The sequence below is a fragment of the Mustela erminea genome, chromosome 10 (assembly GCF_009829155.1).
Source record: "Mustela erminea isolate mMusErm1 chromosome 10, mMusErm1.Pri, whole genome shotgun sequence".
Lineage (NCBI taxonomy): Eukaryota > Metazoa > Chordata > Mammalia > Carnivora > Mustelidae > Mustela > Mustela erminea.
The window spans coordinates 91,370,866-91,386,437 of NC_045623.1; the positions used below are offsets into that span (position 1 = coordinate 91,370,866).

Consider the following 15,572-nt stretch of genomic DNA (forward strand, 5'->3'; position numbering starts at 1 on the left):
TTTATTTGACAGAGAGAAATCACAAGCAGGCAGAGAGGCAGGCAGAGAGAGAGAGGGAAGCAGGCTCCCCGCTGAGCAGAGAGCCCGATGCGGGACTCGATCCCAGGACCCCGAGATGACCTGAGCCGAAGGCAGCGGCTTAACCCACTGAGCCACCCAGGCGCCCCGACACATTTGTTCTTTTTAAAGATTTTGTCAGCAAGAGTGTGTGTACAAGCAAGGGGAGAGGCAGGCTCCCACTGAGCGAGGAGCCTGATGCTGGGCTCAGTCCCAGGACCCTGGGATCATGACCTGAGGTGAAGGCAGATGCTTAACAGACTGGGCCCCTTAGGGGCCTGCCCTTGAATTATTTTTAAAATGAAGTCTAGGGGCACCTGGGTGGCTCAGTGGGTTAAAGCCTCTGCCTTCAGCTCAGGTCATGATCCAGGGTCCTGGGATGGAGCCCCGCATCTGGCTCTCTGCTCAGCGGGGAGTCTGCTTCCTCCTCTCTCTCTGCCTGCCTCTCTGCCTACTTGTGATCTCTGTCTGTCAAATAGATAAATAAAATCTTAAAAAAAAAAAAAATCCCCTAAAAGGAAGTCTAACTAAAATTACTGCTTCTGTTTCCATTCCACAGAGGCAATCACAGTATGAAGTACCTGCTGGATTTTTTTTAATGCCTTCCACAAACTGCTTGGGTATGAGCATCTTTTCATGTTAGTATGTATAGATCTACCTCATTCTGCATGTGAATGTACAACATTAAAAGTTTCCTTATTCATAGTATATTGAATCATTTAGCACATTACCATCTTAATCAGTCCGTCATTCATAAAATCAGAGCTACTGGTGTGCCCAACTTAAGGGATACCAGTCCTACTCTTTTCATATAAAATGGCACGAATAACCTTTACTTTTATGGGATACTCCTGACTTTCAGGTTTTTGCCCTACATTTCCCATAACTACTACTCAAACTACATGCCCTCATTTTTCAGTTACAGTTGAAATGAGGTTAAAATTTCAATTAGTTTTTTTTTAAAAAGTTTGTATTATGTAAGTTTTAATAATACTTTGACCAAATGTTTTAATTTACTTTCTTCCGAGGGAAATTTGCTTTTAAAAATGGTGTATATACAAAATGTCATTAGAGGATCAGTTTTCCTACTTTCTGTGCCTGCCCCATAAATGTACCTGGGCCTTGGGCTAGAGCATGGGATAGGCTAGCACCTGTTAATTGTGACTACTTATGGAGAGGGAGGGCCAGGGGGAATTTCCAGTAGCCACTATGCCCTTCCTCTCACCACCCACCATAGCGTACAAGAAAAATTAGTCCCAGTTTAGCATTCTATCTCTGAAGCTCCCAAGTTCAACTCTAGTTCAAGGCAAACATGACAAATGTAAGGATGATGACATATGTTTGTAGCTAGTAGTGTTAAGCCCACTAGGGTACACACATGAACTGCACACACTGAACAAAAATACATAAGATTTTGTCTCTGAAATGAGTGAATAATATATAAGCATGAAAATACATAGTCATAGAACACTTAAGTTATAAAAGGAAAGGTAATAGTCCCGGTTTACTGTTAGAATTTGGCAGTCAAAAGAGTTCCCAAAGGAGATTAGACTGCTGTTCCCCTCTCTAAATTCTGTTTAATTTCAGCTGTATATTTCCCATAGAACCTTTCTGCTTTCTTGTTGAATTTGGCATTCCTTTCATTAATGTAGTCAATATCTGCATCATCATTATAAGGACGTCTCCGGCTATACTTGTCTCGTTTTTCAATTCTGGAAGAAAGAAAAGAAAACTGACATATTCAAAATTGCCTTCTTTTTTTGATCTTAATAAAACATGCCCAAATAATTAACTAAGAGTAGAATCAGTAATGGAAACAGATATACAGAATTCCAAGCTGCTTTCTTTTTTGGTCTTAAGACTGAAAGCAATACCTTTAGGGAAAAATTCTATGAAGAAATAAGTTCACTAAACTTCACTAAATTTATAAGTTAGCAGTACTGTCAGATAATCTAGTCTTAGGAACACAAGTTCATGTTGAAATACAAGGTCAGTGACAAATTACTTTGAGAGAATTTATATACTGCTGGCTCTGCCTAGTAATTACCCTATTCAAAACACAAATGTACAAATAACAGTGATGGGACACTTCTCAAACTAGTAATTCAGGTGTTCCTTAATTTCTACTCTTTGCTACATGTGAAGACCACAAAGTTAATTTTGTCATGAAGCATTAGTCAGTACTAAAACTTAAGGTTGCATGATAGTACTTACTGCTTTTCCAAGTCTATGACCATCCTATCAATTTCCTCTGTGGAGGGCACATGGGTTCCATGAAGAAGACTGTTGGATGTTGGGTAGAACTCCTCTCCACTGAGAAAGAGCAAGGTGAAAATAACACCATGAAAATTCTCTACCATCAGAACTGGACAATGTTTAGTGGTCAAAAGTGGAAACCTTGGGGATCATATTTGATTACAAAGAGAAATCAGACCTGAAAAAGGGTACTTAAGAAATCACCTACTCTAGTGCCCACGTGAGGGACCAGCTGAGGACCAGAGGCTTATGGACTCACCTAACAAGCTGCACAGAGAGAGCTTGAACTGTGTGCTCTGAACAATTTAGAGCTCTCTCTGCTACACTCTATCAAAACAGTTGTGATCTTAAGCACACTACTGGTCTTAGGGAAGGAGCAAGTGCAGCTTAGCACTGCTTACCGCTCCTGGGCAAAGTAGTTACCTCCACAGGTAAGGGACAGAGTAGGAGCAGCTATAACCATGAAGACGATACTACATACAGTGCTATATGCCAAACAGTATGTACACTGTACGAATGAATTCATTTAACACTCCCCACACCCTGTGAGGTGAGCACTGTTACTCCGTGTATACAGATGAGGAAACGGAGGAAAATTGTGTGACACATCTGATAAGTGGTGGAGCCAGAACCCAAGGCCAGGAAGTAAAGCTCCAGAATCAGCGCTCTTAAATTCAAGTCCTTCCAGGTAACATACTAAGAATATACCATTAAATCACTTACTGTTTTTCTCTCAGTCTTTCGTAAGTTTCCATGTTAGGTTTGATCTGCTTGGTCAGCCGATGATACTGGCGTAACTGGGCGGCAGCATAATCTAAAAGGAGAATCCAGATTTTTCAGATGTTGGGGCATTATTAACCTATTATTAAGAGGCCCATTCAATAAAGTAAAAGCCAGTTTTACCTGAGAACCCCAGGTCGGGGTTTTTCCTCCTCTTCTTCCTCTCCCATCTTTCTGCATCTTCTGCACTGATATCCAGCAGCTTCACTTTCTCATAGTCCTCCCCTCTTGCCGCACATTCCTAAAAAGAGGGAAAAAAAAATCATTAGTCTTACTCCCTTAGATCATTCTTCAATCCCTTTAAAATCAAGAGAAGCCTAATGACTTATCAAAACTGTTTAAGTTGATTAGCTTGAAAACTGTGTAATTTTCTGTGATCTGTAAGACATAATACATCCAGGGTCACCTGGGTGGCTCGGCTGGTCATGATCCAGAGCCCGGGGATCAAGCCCCACATCAGGTTCCCTGCTCATCAGGAAGTCTGTATCTCCCTCTGCCCCTCCCCCTGCTTGTGCTCTCTCTCTCTCCCTTTCTCAAATAAAATCTTAGGAAAAAAAAAAATCACCAGAGCTTCATTTCTTATTAAAAAAACAAAGACAAAAAAACCCTCTGTAACACTGACACCAAAAACAGCCGTGGTGGACACATTAGGTGTCCATTAAAATCCTTTCTCCCCTCCTTCCCCAGCTCATGGCTCCCCATTTCCCAGCCTCCCCTGCAGTTCAATCAGCCAGGTGACTTGGGCTGCTCAAAGGGGAGCTAATACACGGGAGACTCATGAGCTTTATAGTTTCATTTTTTTTTTTTTAAAGATTTTATTTATTTGACAGAGACAGTACAAGCAGGGAGAGCAGCAGGGAGAGGGAGAAGCAGGTCTGCTAAGCGGAGCCGGACCTGGGGCTTGTCCTGGGATCATGACCTGAGATGAAGGCAGACACTTAATGACTGAGCCATCCAGGCGCTCTATAGCTTCTTATTGTTGGACTTTCTGTTACTGCAGCTTTGGCTCTTACTCTGACAGCCATCGCTCATTCCACTGTATGTGCCAGGCACTGCTGTTAAGTGTTTTACACATTTTATTCTCACAACTGTCTCAGATGCAGCTGAGACCAGACCCGGAGGGCTCACCCACTGTGCCACATGTTGCCTGGATGAAACACAGGAGGGTCCTACAATCCAGACTGTGAGGATGGTGGACTTGTACTTACTTTTTTCTTTTCTTCTTCCTGCAGCTCCCATTCCAGACGAGCTTTTTTAGCCTCCCAGTTTGCAGGTAATTTAAGTCTTTTATCTTCCTCCACAACTTCCTGGTGGTTTAACTTTCGAGCTTCATTCTACCACCAAAACACACAAAGTTTGTCAGCACAAGTATGGAAACAAATCTAAATAGACATTACCTGTCTTCTTGTATGGCAGGCATCCAAAGCAGACCTTTGCATTTTATCCTGAATGGAGGAGAGCCACTAGAGAATTTTACATGTGTATTTGTGTTGGGGGAATTTATGGAGGGGGAGATGAGGAAGTCAACACCTATTCCTATATCTTTAAATATCCTTTTACTGCTTTCAAGGAACCAGGTGGTAGGGATGCACAGAGCTACGGTTTGGAAGTAAGAAGGCCTGAGGGATATACGGACTTGACTACTCTCTGGCTGTGTGATGTAAGCAAGTCTTTTAGGATTGGATTGAAACAGGGTTTCCCAGGTGTGAGTTCTACTATAGGGAGGGACTTGAGAGGATTTTAGATGCTACTGAATGACACCAAGTCACATACTGAGAAGGTGATTCCATTTTCATGTCTCTCTCTCTTTTTTTTAATATATATATATATATGTTTTTAATTTTATTTATTTATTTGACAAAGAGAGAGATCACAAGCAGGCAGAGAGGCAGGCAGAGAGAGAGGAGGAAGCAGGCTCCCTGCCGAGCAGAGAGCCCGATGTGGGGCTCGATCCCAGGACCCCGGGATCATGACCTGAGCTGAAGGCAGAGGCTTAACCCACTGAGCCACCCAGGCGCCCCTTCATGTCTCTTTTAATTCGAATTGGGTCCAAGACAAATTCTCATCAACTAATGGGTTTAAAGTGTCTGAAAACACCTTTCCTAACACCTCCTCTTAAAAACAAACAGGGTAGGAGACTCCATCAGAATGCAACCCACAAAATCCAGACTGTGGGAAGCTACAGAAAAACAAGAGTCTTTTTTTCCAAACAAATGAAACAAGATGACCTCCTCAAATAAAAACCCAAAACAAATAAAACACACATACACACACACACACAAAAACCCAAACAACCCAGAAACAGAAAAGATGAAAAGAGAACCTATAGATTAAAGACATAAAAGTGTAAAATTCCCATCTTAAATAGTAATATTACATTTAAATAGCAACTTAAAGATAAACACTGAGCAAGTGGGCAGGTGGTCACATGTATAAGCTGTGAAGGTGATGGGAGACTCCAATCTAATGTTTATGAAATTGAGAAAGTTTTTAGATTTACAGAATTAGTGGCAGAGTTAGTCCAAGACCAAATTTCCTGGTTTCTGCCTATTTCTTCCCCAATCTATGAATATTTTAATATCTCCTTTTTAAAAAGGATTTTATTTTTAAATAATCTCTACACCCAATGTGGGGCTTGATCGCAACCCCGAGATCAAGAGTTGCATGCTTCACTGACTGAGCCAGCCTGGCACCCTTTTGATCTCTCTAACAATACCACCATCACACTCCCAAAATAATGAATTCTCATCCTATAATGTTCACATTTTCCTGATGGTCTCAAGGGTTCATTATTTTTACAGTTTGAATTCAGACAAGTTCCATATATTGCGACTAGTCAATACATCTCTTAAGGTTTATTTAATCTGTAGTCTCCTTCTCCATCTTTTTTATCCCCTGCTCTTTCGAGGACTGTGAAAATGATCAGGCTGACTGTCCCATTTCCCAAAGTGCTAGCCGCCTCCCTATGATGTCCTTTAACAGGCTCCATTGACCCCTGTATTTCTTGTAAATTGGTCTTTAGATCTAGTGGTTCCATTCAGTTCAGGTATTATTTAAAAAGTCTACTTATATGAAGCTAGTGTTATATACATCTATCAGGAGACACATAATCTCTGGTTTTCTCCCTTTTTGTGATGTTTGCAGTAACTGATCACTTAGAACCAGTGATCCACTAAAGATTACAAAAGCTTGGGCTACCTGGGTGGCTCAGTGGGTTAAGCCTCTGCCTTCAGCTCAGATCATGATCTCAGGGTCCTGCATGGAGCTCTCTGCTAGGCAGGGAGCCTGCTTCCTCCTCCCTCTCTCTGCCTGCCTCTCTGCCTACTTGTGATCTCTCTCTGTCAAATAAATAAAATCTTAAAAAAAAATTACAAAAGCTTGATATTTGAATTATATTTACTTCACAGCCTACCCTTTTCACAGTATTTCAAATTAAGTATGTGTGTCTGATGAGTGCTTAAATTGAGTTTTTCTGGGCAAACACAAATAACTACACTCCTCACACACATCCTGTCTCCCACTGCTTGCGGGCCTCCCACCCTAAAGAGGACTCTGCCTTTGCACTTGTCCTTACTGCTTGGATACCTCTTCCTCCAACTTCCTTTACTTGTCTGATAATATCCTACTCATCTTTCAAGCAGCTTAGCTATCCCATTAGTCTATAGTGGTCTTCTTCTTCTTTGAACTTCCGAGGCACTTTGTTCCTCCCTTTAACACACAATTACCAACTCGCGGAGTAATTACTGTTATGGACCTGCCTCCATAACCAGGCAGGCAGGAGCCTTACCACACCTGCCACTGTATCCACGCTATCTGGTTGGCTGTGGCTCACTAGGAGCTCGGGGTTGGGGGGTGGGGGTGGAGGAGCGCGTTTGGATGAATGAGTGAGTAGCCAACTTGCTGTGTGACAACAGACAAAACCAGTGTCTGGATCCAGAAACGGATTAAGTGAGACATTCTAGAAGTGAGACTTAAGCATGAGCATTTTTTAAAAAGTTCTCGAGTGGTTCCAGTGTGCCATCAGGGTTGAAACCACCGGGAAAGATCTTTCTTCAGCACCGCGCGTCTGTCAGGCGTGTCAGACGTGTCACTTGCTCGTCCCTCCACCAACACTCGCGGGCCGCCCAGGTGACAGGTCTTGGATGCCTCGGGGGCTACTCACCCGCTTCAGGTGCAGCTCCCGGAACTTGCGCAGCCTCTGTTCACGCTTCTGGGCGGCCAGAACCACGACCCCTGCGAGGGGCCGCTCCCCCTCCTCCGCGCTGCCCACCGGCACCTGCCGCGGAGAGGACGGGCTAGAGGCGGGGCGGCCGGGGCCGATTTCCCTCACTGCTGCCGGATCCCGCGGTTCGTGCGCCTCCCTCCCCGGCATCGCCTGTAAGTGTGGGCCAAACGTCTAGCCGCAGACACCTTTATCCCCAAGTCCTGGGCAAAGCCCGCCACCCACCTCCCCAGCCTCGTTCTCAGCTGCCATCACCCGGCAGCGCTTTCGCCTGCTCACTTCCGGCTGCCGGCAGCTACAGGTTTCAGGGGAAAGGCCCGCCCTTTACTGCTTCGCCCTGGAGACCAGGAACCAATCCCCGCCCGCCGCAGCCCTGGGCGGCATCCGATTGGGCCAGGCTAGTGAGGGGCCATGAGTAGCGACACCTGGGCGGCGCGGTAAAACCAAAGGGACTGGCGTCAGCGCCGTTGGGACTGTAAAGGGGAGGATGAGGGAGAAAAGGGAGTAAACCACCAGATGTGAGAGAAAGCAACCCAAAGCACAGGTTGTGCCCATCAACCAACCGGCCTTGTAGTTCAGATTTCTGAATACTAAATACAAAGTAGATTCACAGTTACCGTCACGTCGTCCTGTTTTAATCCTGCCTTCAGTTTATGGTCGCCCTGCTCAGCATAGCGTGAGCTCCAAGAGAACAGCTGATGCCTTGTGGCCCGAACGATCCCTAGTGCAGGGTATGAACTAATATCATACTCTTGAATGGATGAAGGAATAAACCAGTTGGAGATTATTTGGGATCTCGAGCATCTTCGTGATGCAGAAAGATTTCTTGGATTAATTTGAGGCTTTGACTTTCTTCGGAAAATTCTGCAAGAAAGGCATTCTTCATCTGTCTACTCAATAATGACCTGTTCTTATTTATTTATTAATTAGTGTATTCTCTGGTTCATCATTTATGAAAAAGAAATAATAAAGCAATACCCATGTCACAGAGTAGTTTGAGGACAAATTAGGTAATATGGGTGAAGTATCTGTGACTAGTACCTGGCCCATAGCAAATGATGAGTAATTGCTGACTTTTGCCAGTTGGCATTAGATGTGCCCCTTTCCTGCCTGAGGTCTTAAATGTCTTTCTTCAGGGAAGCCTTCATCTCCACTCCCTGAAGAGTCAGTTTCCCCTGTTATAGCTCGTCATACTTTCTTCTTTGTTGCATTTACATAAGTGTAATTAAATAAATGTGGAATTGCTTGTTTAATGCCATTGATTTAAAGGAGACAAATTTCTTAACCACTATTAAAGCAGCAACTCTAGGCCTTTATTTTTTCTATATCATGGATGAATTGATGGAGGAATCTTACATGTATTTATATTCTTTAGGAATACAGAAATGTCAGCGACAAAATTATTTTCAGTAAGATCCCATCAGAATTACAGATTTTACAAAATATTTTTTTCAGAGCCCTATAAACTGAAACCAAATAATTAAGGAGAGTTTAATGAAGGGACTGTTTACAAAGTTGTAGACTGGATTAAGAGAAACCAGAAAAAGAAAGCGAAGCATTCCAGGGCTAGGAGCAGGGGGAAGCCATTGGCTAACCCTAGTCCTAAAGAGGTAAGCAAAGGAGAAGTAGGAGAGGGTGTTCAGATAGAAGCTGTGACCAAAGAAACCAGCCCATAATCCAGGCATGGAATAAGTGTCCTGACCTCATTCTTTTCTTCTGTGGGTGCCACTCATTGGAAGGATCCAATGAGAAGAGAGCAATAAACAAGAGAGCTTATTGATACAGACCCTACAGACCAGTACTGGTGAGTGCAGAACAGAGTGGACACTGGTGGAAGGTGGCTCCAAAGGAGCAAACAAAATATCCACTACAATTCTTTCTGTGGGACATGGTAACAATTTCATAATTTTTTGAAGTCTTAGAAGAGCTCTTTGTTCAAGTAATACTTACATAGATTTAGTAACAATGAACAGAACAAGTTGTGTGGCCAATTGAATTTTCCAAGATGATTGAAGATCTTTCATCCTATGTACTATTCTTTTTTTTTTAAAGATTTTTAAAATTTATTTTAAATTTTAATTAATTTAATTTAGATCACAAGTAAGCAGAGAGGCAGGCAGAGAGAGGGAAGCAGACTCCCTGCTGAGCAGATCCCAGGACCCTGGGATCATGACCTGAGCCAAAGGCAGAGGCTTTAACCCACTGAACCACTCAGGGGCCCCCTATGTGCTATTCTTACAATGTGACATTGACACACCTCCCAAGGAGAGGTAAGATCTATATCCCTAATCCTTGAATATGTGACTGCGGAGGAAGTGACTACATGACTTCTGAGGCTAAGTCATAAAAGTGGAAAGAGATGCCACCTGGTTGTTTTGAGATGCTTGTTTTTTGAACCCAGTTACCATTCTTTGAGGAGGCCTGAGCCAAATGGAGAGGTCATGTAGGACTGAACATTGGTACAATCCTCAGGTAGGGCAATTTGGCAATATTTATTTAAAAGTTACAAAGACATTTCCTCTTTGACTCAGCTCTTATGCTGTTGGGGTTTATCCTACAGGTACAATTGCACAGACATAACATGAATTATATGTAAGCATTGCTTAGGACATCTATTTATTTTCTCATATGATTTAGTAAAGACATGATAGATTCATTGGGTGAGAATGCACAATATTCTTTTTTGGCTGTCATTTAAAGCTTGTTGGGTACATTTGGTGAAGCCTCTGTATACATCATAACATCTTGGCCAGCAGAGGGAACAATAACAGTGGGATGGAATCTCCTTCATGCTCAGGGAAAGCCAGGGTGCGATGATCTAACCATCTAGGTGGAAAGCACGGCCTAAGATCCATGCCATATAACCACTGAGCTCCATTCAGGGCTGCTCAGTAAACACCTGGACAGTGTGGCCTCTTGGTGCCAAACCAGTCACTTTCCTTCAGTGTAACAGAATGCTCACAAAGTTCCAGGTATTTATTGACATGTTGGGTGTAATTAGGTTGGTTCTGCTTAGAGTGATTTTGTTGTTGTTCCCAACATAGGGGTCCCTGAGTGTTCCAATGTCCATATCCTGGGGTAAGCCACATAAATCCATCCCAAATCTGGTTATAGCCATACATGGTTCTGACAGTCACATTTTTAGGATTCTTTTGGTTGACAGGTTGGTGGGCTGCCTGCATAGTTTGGTTAACAGAAAAAGAATACTTATGTCCTGTGTCATTAATACTGTGCTGTTGGCTAGTCTTCTGGATCAGGTTTACTAATGTCAGATGTACTAAGGATATCAGTGTCAACATGTTCTTCCTTAATGTGTTGCTTTAGGACCTTCCAGTCTCCCCTCAGAAAGTGGTAATATCCACCATGGTAATTCTAACAAGCTAGAGAGAGGAAGCTGTCCACATATGCAGCAGTCAGATTGATTTTTGTTTTGGGCAAATGAGTGGGCCTACTGCAGAAAGACATTTCCATCAGTTGTATGTCCCATGACTGGACACCATAGGATAAAGAGACACCTAACCAAATGATTTCTAAAAATTATATGATTGTACTTGGGCTGTGAGTTTTCTGTGCATTTATTTCTCATCTCTATTGGGAAAATTAACACAAGAGCTCCAGGGCTTTTGGAACAAATGTGAGACAAAGTGATCTAAGGTTGTATCTGTTGTTAACTCAATCAGTTCTAAAGAACTGGAGTTTAGGAAAGAGGGGATTTTTACCAACAGTAGAGAAGCCTGACCTTGTGTCAAAGATCAAAAGTCATGAGAATTCCGATCGGAAGGAGTAATATCGCAAATATTTCAACTGGCTTAATCATCCTATAAAATACTCATATAACCTTCACGTTTCCTTAAATAAATAAATATATTTAGGCACCTAAGTATTCATAAAACTCCCCACTTTAGACAAGTATTTCTGTAATCAGAAATGCAAGGATCAGGGTCACATGTGTGAATAAAACTTTGGACAGTACAGCTGGCATAATAATCATAGGAGAAGAGGAATAAGAGAATTTAAAGTATGATGAAAAAATTTTTTGAAATTGTAATATACAGGCCTGGTCCAGAGTCTTGGGATAGCTCTCTACTCAGATGTCATCTGTTTTTGGGATGTCATAAGTTTTAATTCTCTGATAGAGAAGGGTGGCCCACCTCATATTAGAGCTTTCTTTAAATGAGAACCATGAACCAAAAAATCAATACCTTTGAGTTTAACTGCACAAGGATTTGTTCAAAGTAATCTGGTAGTCTCTTTTCCACTGAGGCTACAAAGAAAGCATCCTTGTGGAGATATCTTTTCCAATGGAATCTCCAGATTGAAGGCAGTGCTGTAGGATGTCTGTCTCCTGGGTGTGCTCTGTGGAAGAACTTTTCTACCAAGGCACGCATTTTCTTTAAGGCCTCATAAAGCCTTTTTCAAGCATTTATCCTTTAATTAATAAAGGTTCATGAATTCCTGAACTTAATCTCATAGGTCTCCCAGTTACTACTTCAAAGGACAATACTTTGTTTTTTGAAAGGTGTGGATCTTAAATTTAACAATATAATTGGCAGTTCCTTAGGCCAGGGTAAGTTGACGGCTTCTCTAAATTTAGCTAGTTGGATTTTAATTATACCATCTGTCTTTTCTGCCAATCCTGACTATTAATGAAAATGTAAAATAGGAGTGCCTGGGTGGCTCAGTTGTTAAGCAACTGCCTTTGGCTTGGGTCATGATCCCAGGGTCCTGGAACCGAATCCCTCATCAGGCTCCCTGCTCGGCAGGAGGCCTGCTCCTCCCTCTCCGACTCCCCATGCTTGTGTTCCTTCTCTCATTGTGTCTCTCTCTGTCAAATAAATAAAATCTTAAAAAAAAAAAAAAGAAAAGAAAATGTAAAATAGACCAAATATAAAAATTGTCTTAATTATTTGCCCACTAATGGGTCTGCCAATTGCTGTGCCATTCAGATGGGATTCTCTCATTGGGAGTGATGTTTCCTGACAGTAACTTGGCTATTGCTGATACAGTGGCTCTGTGACAAGGGAAGGCTTCTACCCAATGGGCATACATACAAATCATTACCAACCCATATTTACATCCCTGAGAAGGTGGAAGCTGGATAAAATCTGATTGGCATACCTCAAAGCATCCTGAAGGCAGTGGGAAATGCCCCACAGGACTATGAATAGGTTTCCCAGAATTATGTTTTGGATAAATTGGACAATGCTGATAGATTTCGGATGCAGTTTTGTGGGAAGGGTACAAAAAGTATTGTTTTCCTCAATTTATCATTTTTTTCTGTGCTCCAGTGGGCCATTTCATGAATGAATTTTGGAGTAGTTTCCTTGCGAATCAGGGAGGGCAGGCAGTCCATCCGACCCAGACCAAAGATAGAACGAGCCAAATTTGCAATTTGATTTGACTGTCTTTTCTTTTCCTTAAAGGTGGCTTTCTGTTGAGTGTCTTGATTATTTGTTTTCAATCACCAATAGCGGTTGAAGTGAACATTCCTTTTAGAGTAGACCAGCTTTGTAAAGCCACAGCTCTTGCAGTGGGTGTGATATATGGTTTCCTTTGGTTTTCTCCGTGTTTGTTACAAAGTGGCCAGGACTTTTAATTACAGCAAATGACTTTGGTAATAGAATAGAATCTAATAGTTCTAACACATAAAAGCTATTTTTAATCTTTTGGCCAGAAGAGGTTAAAAATCGTTGTTGTTCTGAAAGCATACCAAAACCACGTGTGACACAAAGGCATGCCTGCTATCAGTATATCCTATCAGACATTTGTCTCTTGCCAGAATGCAAACTCTAGCTCAGGCCAAAAGTTCAGCCTGTTGAGGTTTCCAGTTATGGAATGAATCACGGAGATAAAAGGTACAGAATAGGGAGTAAATGTAGCCAGTCGTCTTGTAATAGGGTTGTGTGGTCACAGATGGTAGATACATTTCTGGTGAGCACAGCAAAACCTATACATTTGTTGAATCACTATGTCATGCACCTGAAACTAATGTAACATTGTGTGTCAACTATATAAGAGAAATGAAAACAGTTCAACATACAGAGCTGTAGGGGCCTAGGTAGGGGATTAGCCTTAAATATCTCTGTAGCTGGTTACAGCATATCCTGCTGGTATTTTCCCATTTTATCCCTTAAATAAGAATTACCAATGAACCCAATTATTCATCCTTTATGATAGGGTTTTCTTGAAGACCTAGTCTATGAGTCAGCAGTGGATCAGTCACAGTAATATAGTCATGAGGAATCTCATCAGGGGAAAGAGGCAAAAAAAAATTGCAGGGTTTAGGGATGCCCGGCTGAGGCTCCTGTCAGTGGAGCATGGGGCTTGGACTTACAACCCCCGGATCAATATCTCTTGTGAGTCCGAGCCCCACACTGGGTGTAGAGATTACTTAAAAATAAAACAAACAAACAAAAAAGTAACAGGGTTTAAAGAGTGACAGTTGGTGATAGAGAGGTTTGAAAATGACAGCAAAAGAATGTCAGAGGAAGTTCATTTGCTAGCGGATGAGAGCTTTCACCAAACATGAAACTTAAATGATCTAGAGAAATTCATGATGGCTTCTTCTGTGTCTTCTGACAAAACAGCAGTGGCTGCTAGAGTTCTCACGCAGGATAGCAGTCCTTCAGCCACTGGGTACTGGAGTACCCTGGAGACCCGTCTGGTCTCCATGTCTCTGTCATTAGCTTTGTGATCATGAACGAAGAGGAAGAAGGGCAATTGACAATTTGGGGTGCCCCAGAGCATGGATTGAGCAAGGTGTTTTACCTTCTCAAAAGCCTGTTGGTTTCATTTAGTCCAGTGGAAGTGTTCTGGTTACAGTGACTTAAGTAAGGAATTTAAGGTTAGCAGAGAAATTAAGAATTCAGTTTCGGCAATATCCAGCTGGTCTCAGGAATCCCCACAACTGTTGTTTGTTTTGAGGAAGGGGAAGGGAGCCAATGCTTTTTATTCTTTCAAGATTGAAGAGAAATCCTTTGTCACTAATGACATATCCCAAATATTTAACTTGGGATATGTTTTTTTTTAATTTATTTTTTCTCCCCCATCCCCTGAGTTAGGGCATTTTTAATTATGATTTCTCTTTTGCTTTTTCCAGCTCACTCTTTTAACAGTTGGATACTGTCAATTGAACAAGCTCTTTATGAAAGGGAGCAAAGAAGATGGTGGCCCACATATTGTAATAAATAGAGTTTTGAAGGGAGGTTATATCAGCTATGTCTGCTTTAAAGATTTGGGGTACATAAGTAGGGCTCCCAGTATGACCTTGAGATATAACTGTCTAGGTATATTATTTTCCTTCCCAGGTGATGGGAAATAAAAATGTCCACAGGCATACTGAAGAGGGCACTACATGAATCCACTCCTGTGTAGATTAGCTGTCTGGAGGAACAGCAGAAAGTAAGGTGTGAAGATAAGGCACGCGTGGATGTTGTGGAATGGCAACATTACTGACTGCTCTAAGGACCTGCACAAACCTCCATCCTCTGCCACGAGATTTTCAGATGGGAAAAATTGGCATTTTATAAGGACTAGTGCATGGAATAATCAATACATACACACACACACACACACACACACACACACACACACACCTTGATTACAGGTGTAATCCCTTCAGTGGCTTCAGCATTTAGAGAATATTGTTACATATTAGGGAGTTGTTTAATATCAATCTGACCATTTAGATAGGAGGGGCAGAGTGTATACGTCTGATGTCTCTGGGACTTTTGAACAGAAGAGTGTCAGGGACAGTGTCCAGGAGGGGGTGCTGTAGGTTTTGAATTTTAGGAAAGAAGAGTATTGATGTAGGCTTCTTTTGTACAGACTTTTCTGTGTGCTGTTCTGCTATTTGCAAAAATATTCCCCCTGCCTTTTTATTTTTTTAAAATATTTTTATTTATTTATTTGACAGAGAGAGATCACAAGTAGGCAGAGAGAGAGAAGGGGGAAGCAGACTCCCCACTGAGCAGAGAGCCAGTTGCGGGGCTCGATCCCAGGACCCTGGGATCATGACCTGAGTGGAAGGCAGAGGCCTTAACCCCCTGAGCCACCCACATGCCCCACCCCCGCCTTTTTAAAATAATTGCTACACCCAAAGTGGGGCTCGAACTCATGACACTGAGATCTAGAGTCAGATGCTCTATTGACTGAGCCAGCCAGGCACTCCCTTTCTATTTATTTTTAGAGCATTAAAAAAAATTTTTTTTTTTTTACCCATTTTAAGAGAAGGAAAGGTATGCCTGATAAATCTCCA

The 15,572-nt window shown here is 42.2% G+C and overlaps 1 protein-coding gene across 2 annotated transcripts; it reads right to left on the reverse strand.

Annotated features, from left to right (window-relative positions):
* Window positions 1-1,019: 1,019 nt before the first annotated feature.
* Window positions 1,020-7,615, reverse strand: LOC116568142 (pre-mRNA-splicing factor SYF2-like). 2 transcript variants are annotated; one of them, XM_032303667.1, is made up of 7 exons: window positions 7,541-7,600; window positions 7,256-7,369; window positions 4,302-4,427; window positions 3,217-3,334; window positions 3,037-3,127; window positions 2,272-2,370; window positions 1,020-1,769 (listed from the first exon to the last, which is right to left on the reverse strand). In XM_032303667.1, exons 1-7 carry the CDS (start codon window positions 7,565-7,567, stop codon window positions 1,604-1,606), a joined length of 741 nt encoding a protein of 246 aa, XP_032159558.1. In that variant the 5' UTR covers window positions 7,568-7,600; the 3' UTR covers window positions 1,020-1,603. The 2 variants fall into 2 exon arrangements, with proteins under 2 accessions (XP_032159558.1, XP_032159557.1); XM_032303666.1 differs by having other exon boundaries at window positions 7,256-7,615.
* Between the last annotated feature and the right edge of the window lie 7,957 nt (window positions 7,616-15,572).

Coding starts and splice junctions, on each gene's coding strand:
- LOC116568142 (XM_032303666.1), bottom strand. CDS start 7,465: ATGCCGGGGAGGGAGGCGCACGAACCGCGGGATCCGGCAGCAGTGAGG. Junction 3,335..4,301: donor AGGAAGAAGAAAAGAAAAAA/GTAAGTACAAGT, acceptor CCCTCTTTTTAG/GAATGTGCGGCAAGAGGGGA. Junction 1,770..2,271: donor GTCATAGACTTGGAAAAGCA/GTAAGTACTATC, acceptor TCTTTCTTCCAG/AATTGAAAAACGAGACAAGT.